Source organism: Apodemus sylvaticus, chromosome 5 (assembly GCF_947179515.1).
Source record: "Apodemus sylvaticus chromosome 5, mApoSyl1.1, whole genome shotgun sequence".
In the NCBI taxonomy this organism is placed as follows: Eukaryota; Metazoa; Chordata; class Mammalia; order Rodentia; family Muridae; genus Apodemus; species Apodemus sylvaticus.
Genome location: NC_067476.1, coordinates 145,874,257 through 145,884,434, shown reverse-complemented (window position 1 = coordinate 145,884,434; position 10,178 = coordinate 145,874,257). Strand labels below are relative to the sequence as shown.

The 10,178-nt window shown below is 53.8% G+C and overlaps 1 protein-coding gene across 1 annotated transcript; it reads left to right on the top strand.

The window, feature by feature from the left end:
* Window positions 1-2,882: 2,882 nt before the first annotated feature.
* Mafb (MAF bZIP transcription factor B) lies at window positions 2,883-5,752 on the top strand. Its single transcript, XM_052184171.1, has one exon. It carries the CDS (start codon window positions 2,905-2,907, stop codon window positions 3,874-3,876), a length of 972 nt encoding a protein of 323 aa, XP_052040131.1. The 5' UTR covers window positions 2,883-2,904; the 3' UTR covers window positions 3,877-5,752.
* The last annotated feature ends 4,426 nt before the right edge of the window (window positions 5,753-10,178 follow it).

Here is a 10,178-nt window from a genome sequence, read left to right as displayed (position 1 = left end):
AACGGGCTGGGGGGAGGGGAAGTGAACCTAGGAGCCGCTGAGATCGCTCATCTAAAGCCCAGAGGAAGAGAAAGGTTACAACAGAGAGTCACGGGGACAAAGAGGAGCAAAACGGCCGGGACAAAGGCCGAGTCCCCCAACCCTGAGAGAGTAGCGCTTCTTCTGGGGTTTTTACAACTACTAGTTTGGGCCAGAAGAGTCCTCTTCAAGGGCCACATTCTCGAGAAGTGGGTTTCAGCCCTCCGTGATGACAGAGACGAGCGGGAGCAAGCACTGCTCTGCTGCCCTCCCCAGTGTTCCCGGGAGGGTGTGCTGTGAGGCGCGCACTCGGGAAGCGCTGCGACTCGGGATGGCGGGGCGGCAAGGCTAAAGCTGGAGGCCCGTGCTGGAGTCCCGTGCGTGCGTGCGGTGGTCGAGGCTGGAACCCGGGTTTGCAGAGACCCGAAACTCTAAACCTGAAATGGCCTTAAAACGTCCCCTGGCTGAGCCGAGGTCGGAGCGCGCGCTCTCCTCGTCGGACCGCAGTTGCGACTTTACAATGAGAGTAGGAGTCCCCAGCGCCCATCTCCTCTGCGGGAGGTGCAGCCTAACTGTCCCGGCTCTCTGCCTAGGCAGTCGAATCATTTCTGCCGAGAGAGCACTTCTCCAAAAGGTTCGAGATTTCCCCACCAGTTCACTGATCTAAACCTTTTAGGTGAAGTTTTAGTTAAAATACACCCATTTGGTTAAAATGAGACTCCCCAGACCACTCTGCCCCGTCTTTCCTAAGGTATTAAGAGGGGGGGAAAGGCTTTTCTTACTGATCGGAAGCAAATTTTTCTTTCTGTTAGAGGGAGAAAAAAGGTCTGGTCTGGTTGTCAATGCTGCGGGTCACTGGTCCCCGTGGGCGACGTTGGCGGGCAGGTCCTGTGCAGCCAGGACGCACTCACCCAGCGCACCTTGCGCCGCTCATCTTTCCGCATCCTGAGCTGGGAAGCAGAAAGCGACGTGGGAGCCGGGTCAGCTTTCCGGATCCAGCGAATACGACATCTATTCACTTTTGGGGTCGGGGTCGGGGTCTGAGGAAAGTCCCACATTTTCCGCCCTTCTGGGCCAGGGTAGGGAGTGTTTGTCGGAGCTCAACAGCCCAGTCTGAAAGCCCCGCGTGCTGCCTTCCGCCTCCCGTCTGCGTTCTGGAGAAGTTTTTCACCCAGTAGCTCTGGCCCCTCTTCACCTGGCGTTTTCAGTTTAGGACACTGATCTTTCCAGCTCAGGACCTTCCCTGAGGGGAGTAGCCCACAAGCACACCTCGAAGGCTTGCATATGGAATTTCAGAAAAGGTGAGCAGAGAGAGAGTTAGTGGTTGAGTCCGAAGATGAAATCGAAGGGCCTGCGCATATTTCCAGAAAAATCTACCCCTGCTTCCAAGGTGCACACAGCCTGCGTTCAGGCCTGGCTTGGTTCGGTCAGTTAGCAGGACCTGCACGGGTCCGAGGCGAAGTCCGAGCCTTCCCGCAAAGAACCAACCGGTCCAGGACGCCGTTGCGCACGGTGGCCACTTGGGGTCGCACTTTATGCCTCTTTGAATCTCCCTGCAGCCGTCAGAATCTCGGATCAGCTTAATCCTTACAAAACGTTCAGACAAAAACAGGGCCCGGTTCCCCAGCATCCCAGAGCCACTGAGTGCACAGACTGGTGTTGGTCTCGGCTCCGAGCCTCGGAGTTGTCAGGTTTCCACACGACTGGCAAGTGAAAGGTATTCAGAGCCTTTGGGCCGACTCTTTTTTTGTTTACCTTCTTTGGGAGCATTTTGGGGGTGGGGGGTTGAATGCACGGAGCGGCGAGCCCACTGGAGCTCTGTCTTCCGAGCTCAATCACTGAACCCGCAAAGAGAGGAACAGTGTCTCGGCCCGAGGAACCTTCCTAGAGGTTAAGAGTTAGATCTGAACAAAACTCTTGGAGCCCCAACCCCGCCCTCCCCCACCGCATACATTAGCGCAGAGCTACAGAAACACGGGCGCACACGACACACATTCACTCGGCCCCGCGGCGCCGAGGACACACGGAGCGTCGCCCACTGGGCGGGGGCCGCTTGGGAACAAAGGGCCAGAGAAGCGACATCCCGGCGCTTATTCTGAGCCTACTTGGGGGTGACACCGGCCGAGAGTGGGAGTGTGAAGAGTGTGTAGGGAGGCGTGAGTGCAGACAGGGGGGTGGCAAAGGCGGCTTGGTCCAGAAGTGGGGCGCGCACCGAAGGCAAGCGTGCGGGAACCTCGACTCAGAGGGTGTGGGGGGTTGGGACCAGGCGGTCCGTCCCACTCGGCTCCAGTCCTCCTCCAGGCCTCAACAGCTTCTGGGCTCCTCCGGCCTCCAGTCAGCTGACGCGGGGGGCGGGGGAGCTGTCAGGCACGCCCCGCCCAGCGTCGCCGGGCCGCGGGGGCCGTGCAGCCATTGGCCAGCACGCCGGGCCGCTTGGGCCCCGCGCTCCAGTGACATCAGGAAGCGATAAAAGGCGGCGGCGGCGCCAGCTCCTGCACAGCTGCACCGCCGGGCTGCGAGCGGCTGCAAGCAAGAAAGCCCTAGAGCCAAAGAGCCGGAGAGCGAGCGGCGGGCGCTTTGCCCCGCGCCTCCCCTCTGCCCCTGCGCGCACCTCGCCGGCTTCTCTACCCTGCCCCGGCTCGACCTGACTCGTTCCCGGCGCGGTCGCAGCCCCGAGCTCCGGGGCAGCTCAGGCAGCCTCGGGAGGACTCTCCGGCGCGCCGCCGCGTCCCCAGACAAAGGCTTGGCCGGCGGCCCCGGCCCGCTGCGCCCTCGGCTCCCCGCCTCCCCGGCTTGCCGCTCTTCGCCCCCGCGTTTGGCTCGGCGCGTCCCGGCCGGCCGCAAAGTTTCCCCCGCGGCGGCGGCGACTGAGCCTCGCTTTTAGCGATGGCCGCGGAGCTGAGCATGGGGCCAGAGCTGCCCACCAGCCCGCTGGCCATGGAGTACGTCAACGACTTCGACCTTCTCAAGTTCGACGTGAAGAAGGAGCCACTGGGGCGTGCGGAGCGTCCCGGCCGGCCATGCACACGCCTGCAGCCGGCTGGCTCGGTGTCGTCCACCCCGCTCAGCACACCGTGCAGCTCCGTGCCTTCTTCTCCCAGCTTCAGTCCGACTGAGCAGAAGACCCATCTCGAGGACCTGTACTGGATGGCGAGCAACTACCAGCAGATGAACCCCGAGGCACTCAACCTGACGCCCGAGGACGCGGTGGAGGCGCTCATCGGTTCGCACCCAGTGCCACAGCCGCTGCAGAGCTTCGACAGCTTCCGTAGTGCGCACCACCATCACCACCACCACCACCCTCATCCGCACCACGGGTACCCGGGAGCCGGTGTGACTCACGATGAGCTGGGCCCGCACGCTCACCCGCACCATCACCACCATCACCAAGCGTCGCCCCCGCCGTCCAGCGCTGCCAGTCCGGCGCAACAGCTGCCCACTAGCCATCCGGGGCCGGGACCGCACGCAGCAGCCGCGGCGACGGCTGCGGGAGGCAACGGTAGTGTGGAGGACCGCTTCTCTGACGACCAGCTGGTGTCCATGTCCGTGCGTGAGCTGAACCGTCACCTGCGGGGCTTCACCAAGGACGAGGTGATCCGCCTGAAGCAGAAGCGGCGGACCCTGAAGAACCGGGGCTACGCCCAGTCGTGCAGGTATAAACGCGTCCAGCAGAAACATCACCTGGAGAACGAGAAGACGCAGCTCATTCAGCAGGTGGAGCAGCTTAAGCAGGAGGTGTCCCGGCTGGCCCGCGAGAGAGACGCCTACAAGGTCAAGTGCGAGAAACTCGCCAACTCCGGCTTCAGAGAGGCGGGCTCCACCAGCGACAGCCCCTCCTCTCCTGAGTTCTTTCTGTGAGTCGTGGCGGGTCCCGGCCCTCGCCCTTGCCCTGGCCCAGACTCCCTATCCTGTGCCCCTAGCCCTGGACTCCCTGTCCCTGCCATGGCCCCGGCCTTGACCTGTTTGACTCGAGCTAGAGGGAGGAAGGATGCGCGGGTCGCCGGAGCCGGGGTGGGAGCACGGGCGGGTGGAGAACCTTGGCTAAGTAGAGGGCAGCGCAGGGCAGCGCAGCCTCTTAGACTTGGGCAGAGTTAGAGAGACCCGGCTGGTGGGAGGTCCCGGAGTAACTTTTCTCCAAGCTGGAAGGCCGCGAGGCATATTCCAAGGAGTCGCCAAGGCCGTCTGGACACCTCTGGCTGTGAGAACTTTGTGCCAGGGGCGCCGCTTTGCAGCCCAGGACTCAGTTCGCCCCAGGAAGAGGAGAGGAGAGGGACCCTGTGGAGTCCCCGTGGGCGCGAGGCAAGGCTGAGTTAAGGAAGGAAAAACAGACATCTCTGTCTGTCCAGAGAACGGAGAACACTGCCTCTCAGCCGGAGACGCGGGCCTCAGTTAGGACTTTTCGGCGCGCGAAGGAAAAAAAAAAACTCATCAGTTTTAATGCCTGCTCGATTATATAGAAAAATACGAAAATCTGCATTAAAAATATTAATCCTGCATGCTGGACATGTATGGTAATAATTTCTATTTTGTACCATTTTCTTGTTTAACTTTAGCATGTTGTTGATCATGAATCATAACCCCCTTGTTTCTTTGGGTGAGAAGGGATGCAGTTCCTAAACTCCCGCGGCTGCGAGCGAGCAAGCGGAGTTTCAGTCGCCGGCCGGCTTGTAAATTACCCGCCCGGCCAAACTACATTGAGAAGGTAGCAGCAAGCTGAGTCTTTGTTTGGGTTTATTATTATTATTATGGCATTTTTTGTTTGTAAGTAAAAATAAAAAGATAGAAAGAAAAAAACCCACCAAGCCCAACTTTGTCCAGGGGGGAATCCTTGGAATTTGTCTCTTGGTCTCCTCTTCCTTCCCACTTCAGTTTTAAGTTTTGTTGAGGGAAAGCTAAGAGGGAAGACTGTGGAGATCCACACCGTGCAGGAGAGTGTCCTCTATGCCTGGTCTTGGGGCCAAATTGACACCCCGCCCCCCCCCCCCCCACACACACACAAGAAGAAAAGAAAGACCGGCTTTGCGTCCTAAGAAGTCAACCCAGAGCTGGCTTGGAATCCTCCAAAAGGGCGCTAATTGCAAGGTCCCTCCCCAGCAGGGCTTTGGGTGAGAAGATTTCTCCCACCTCTTGCTACGTGTCAATGATGATCTGAGCTCCCACTGAGCCAAAAGCCATTCTTAGAATGTACTAGAAACCCACACATTGGCAACTAACGCTACAACTCTCAAATGCATTCTTTAGACCAGTGCGTTCGAATAGCAGGGAGACTTACTGGTGGTGTTCAACTCCCTTCCATTGTACAGTAGTTATAGGGGAGGTTTGGGTGTTTTTCTTTATTGTTACTTTCGTTTCTGCGGGTCAGTAAAAGGATTCAGTTGCACTGACAAAAATACCAAAATGAAAGCGTACTTTTAAAAATTCCCACCTGAATTTGCTGGCGCTGCTGGCTGGATGCTTTTTTTTGTTTGTTTGTTTTTGAGTTTGTATTAGTTGATAAATTTACAGTAAATAACAAGATTGTATGAACCGCATGGTGCTTGCAGTTTTAAATATTGTGGATATTTGTCCTGCATTGGATACGAGCTTTGGTTCTTACTGATTCAACTGTGTTGAAATCAAACTTGCCGCAACGCAACAGAAATTGTTTTTAATTTCATGTAAAATAAGGGATCAATTTCAACCCCCCATGCTTATGATATGAAAATATTAAAATCTAGTCTTATTGTAGTTTTAATTCAGACTGGTTTCTGTTTTTTGGTTATTAAAATGGTTTCCTATTTTGCTTATTAAAACCATGGAAATGGTGTTTATTTAGAGGACTCCGTGTTTGCATGACTTTAACGCTCTTGTTTCAAGAGTTGCACATCAAGTTTGGGACATTCTCTGGCAATGAACCCCAAACTCAGGGTGGGCAGATAACTCTCCAGTGTGTGACTGTGTGTGCTATATGTGAACCTCAAATGTCTTCTCTGCTTTTCACTCTAGGTTCAAACCCCAGTCAAGAGTCCATCTGTACGCTGAGAGGGTGCATATCTGAAAGGGACACTCTACAACCCAGCTGCTAGTCTTCCTGCTGCTGGGGTAGTGGCAGAGGCCAGGAACCAAGAGTTGCAACCTGGATAGAGGAAGCCAGGTCTTTTTTTGGAACTCAGGGCCAGCTAAGCTGCAGCCTTTGCCTTCTTGCCTGGGTATTTGGGTACCAGGAATCTTAAAGTCAGGCTGCCAACTCTGAAATGGGGTTTGTCCTTCTCCGGATGGAATCAGGTGATACCTGACAATAGATCTTGGGAAACAGGACCCTCTTGGTAGGATTCCCGTCCTTGGTTATTTCTTTCCAGGTTAGTATGTTTAGGGTGCATGGGGCCATCAGCCCTAAAAACTAAAAACCAGAAACTGCATAGAGGAGTTTGGATTTCAGCATCTCCTCAGATTGGAGGCTGGAGAGCTTTGGGTGGCTTAGCTTAGCAGCTTTATCAGTCCTCTGAAGATTCCTGATGACGATGGATGACAATGTGGAAAGAGCCCTAGACCTTTTTCTCTCCTTCCCGCACCCCTGTCCTTTGAAGGTGGCCCCATACTCCTGGCAGTTTTCTTGGAATCCTGTCTCGGATTTATATTTTCTTTAGGCTCACCCCTGTCTGTCAGTGAAGTCGAGCACCTAGTCCTTAGAGGAGCTCTGCACTTTTGGCACTAACTCTCTGTGGAGACTCCATGAAGTCTTTTAGCTTCCATGCAGACTTCTATTCTGCTTTCGAGTGTTTGGTACCAGAGTTCCTAAAATGGAATTTCAGCATCCAGATGGGAAGATGCTATAGACCCTAGCAGAGGATGTAGTTGGGAAGCTGAGTAGGGTGGTAGCTTGGACAGGGAAGGGCAAGTGAAGCCTGGAACAGATTTTGACTTGGATCTCTGGCAACTGGGCTTGTGATTGGCATCTGAGGAAGGAGTTTGGGGACACCCCGCCCCCAAACACACACACACACACACACACACAAACACACACAACAAAGCGAAATAACAGCAACCACAATACACATTTGTAGTGCATTGGTAGTGTGATTTGAGCTGGAAGTGAGTTTCCAAACCCAGTCTGTTTCCCCAATGGAAACAGGCACGGAAGGTGCTGGTTTTCATTTGGGAAAAGACTGAAGAGCCCTTTTCTCCCATGTATAGGTGGGTATGATCCATTTGTAATTTCATATGGAAGTGCCACTATAGGTACAGATGTGACTCCTTTAGGGAAAGAGTTCTCTGTAAGAATTAGAGGGGGTATCTAAAGAGACTGCACTGTGCAGGGCCCTGCAGTCATAAGAGAGGACAAAGCACTTCTGGTGTCAGAGACCTCAAATTCTGTCTAGAACCATTTGAAATAGATTGGTGTTGTCCATTTCTGCCATTACCTAGATTTTAGGAAAGGTTGCAAATTCTAAAGAATTATCTTTGCTTGGAATCCAGAGACACTTAAACACACCCAGTGAGGTCACTATTACTATACATCCAGAAAGGACACAGAGTGCCACCAGTTTAGCTTTTTGTAGATGACATCTCAAGTCGCAGCCTTAGTGAGATATTGACACACAAAGATAGGGGCACCCATGCCCTGCACTCTCATTGATGACACTAATTCGACCCGGGGCACGTACAGCAAAAAGCTGAGTAGAGAAACGTCTTGGCCGGAGATTGTACAGTGTATTTATAGTTCCTGTAATAGGCAAGCCCTCTACTCATCGGCAGCCACCGGACCCACCAGGATACCACGAACCGGGAAAGGGGAACTGGACACTCCCGGACTTCTGAGGTACCGCGGCCGTACTCAGCAAGCTTCATCCTTCTTTTAGGTTTCTATTTCTCCTTACAGCTCAAGATCCTCCACTCTCCCTGGGAAGAAAAATCCTCCCTGCACCAAAATCTTCCAGGCTTCCACTGGTCCCAAGTAGACAAACCGGCGTCTGCTGACCAGAGACTCACCCGGAGACAGAACCGCACAGACCCCAACGCTGGGAAGCACTCAGCGGGTCCTCGCGGGCTCTGAGAATCGGGCTCCATTCTGGTTCACCATCTTTGCTGTGGGTAGCCCACAGCCCTAGAGCCTGCCAGGCTTGGTCAACTTTCTGTGTCCGGGATCTCACCGGCCTAAGGGACCTGGGACAGCCGCCGGCTGTCACATTCTGTCCTTCAGTTCCGCAGGAAAGGTGGCCTGGTAGTATACTTTTTCTGTCTGTTTCTCGCTCGGGAATGTTTCTATCTCCTCTTCCTCTCTCCCCTCTCCTTCTCCTTTCTCTTCATCTGCCCCTATTTTCCATTTCTTAACACTTCGCTTTCTAATCTTCCCTCTAGGTTACTCCCCTGCCCTTTATTCCAGGATTGCATGTGTGTGTGTGTGTGTGTGGGGGGGGGGTGGCGGCGGAGAAGGCTACCCAGAGATGTCTAGAGCCCGGCGGGAGGAACAGGGGATAGAGCGGCAGGAGGAACAGGGGATAGAGCGGCTCATCTGTTGCCTGGGAGTTACCGCATTGATTTTCACCTGTGCAGCTACTGCTGCCAGGAAGGGTCTGGGCTCCACCCCAGTTTCATTCCACTCGGTCCTCACTGTGGTTGGCTGGGGACTGCAGGCTAGCCAGGGGTTGTTGAAATCTTAGTGAAAGTGAGCACTGGGAAGGCTGACACGGGTCACAGATGCGGGTCCCTCTTGCAGTACAGTGTTTGTCACTTGTCTTGGACAATTCTATGGCAGCACAACCCCCTGTCTTGCCAGTCAGATGTTTCAATTTCCCTTTTATGCTTTTATTCCCCTTTTAGGGGCCTTCTGTACCAAAACTTATAGTGGAAGTCGTCGAGATCCACACCATGTAGGTCCCTAAGCTGACCACTTTGTGATCCAAGGGCTCTGTTTCCATCAAGAGACCAAAACCCTACTCAGTCACTCTCAGGAACCCAGTCGTCCTTCCCCGTGGTGTGGAGGGAGCCAGGGACCAGTGGAGATTCTCTTGTAGGCTTTCAGATGCAAAACTCCATTGTCTTCTGGTCAATTTCCCCAAAGGTCTACTCTGAGCCAGATTCTTTAACTGTTACCCTTCCTGACCACCTGCTGTCTGAAGGCCTGGCTTCTCCAGCACGGAGGCAGTGGCTCCGGTGTTTAGATTTATAATGTAAGAAAATCTTCTCCCCTGACCAAGATAAAAAATTTTCCATCCAGTATCCCAGTAGGCAGCAGTTCTCCAGCCCTTCAGAGGAGTCAGCTCCACTGGAACGGCTGCTTTGAGTTGGTGCCCAGCACAGCATGTCCCCTGGGAAAGACAACCCCAACCCCCATAGAGTGGAGGGAAGGTTCTGTGGCTTGGGGTTCACCTGAGTATGGGGAGCAGCTGCCTCCGTGGGGCTTGCCTGGCTCAGAAGACGGGGTCTTTCTTTTGTGAGAAGGCTGCTGGTAGAATTTCCTTTTTTCCCACAGTTCCTGGCCAGAAAGCACTTCTTTTAGTGGGGGTGTGTGACAGGGGGGCATACATTCACTAAGCCCCCTCCCTAATAAGTTCCTCAGCATCCTATGTACCTCCCCTCATCCGTCTGAACACCTTCAGTTGTCCTGTACAAACTTCCATGTCTCCCAGCTTAAAATTCCCCTTTCCCTCACTGTCCTATGCACGCTATCTCAACTGGTACATTTAGATAACATCAGAGCTAACTGTTCTCACTTGGAAGAAATTAAATATGTGAGAAAAGTTGCAGCTCCGACATGAAGAACCACCTAAATTAATAATAAGGATTTTGTTCCGAAGCAGCATTCGGTAGTAGCAGCCTCTTGGCATTCTTTGTGAGTGAAGTTACTTTTAAGTAAAACGGCAGCGATTCATTACATATTCTGTTTTATTTTATTTTTCTTTATCAGAAAAAAAGGGGGGGATGCTGTCTTTGGGCTGGAGGGGGCAGCTGCAGAGGTGGTGGGAGGAGACCTGGAACTTTCTGGAAGAAGCAAACTATGTTTGGCATGAGAAAGCGGATAGTCTATACATCTGTATTCTGGTGCTTTCTTTTTTCACCAGGGCTGAGGCTTCATCTCCCCCCCCCCCAGGCGAATGGCAGGGATGGGACACTTGTGTGTGTGTGTGTGTGTGTATGTATGTGTGTGTGTGTGTGTGTAGGGGCTGTTTCATAGTCTGCCT

Bases quoted from the DNA above. Each gene is read 5' to 3' on its own strand.
- Mafb (XM_052184171.1), top strand. From the start codon at position 2,905: ATGGCCGCGGAGCTGAGCATGGGGCCAGAGCTGCCCACCAGCCCGCTG.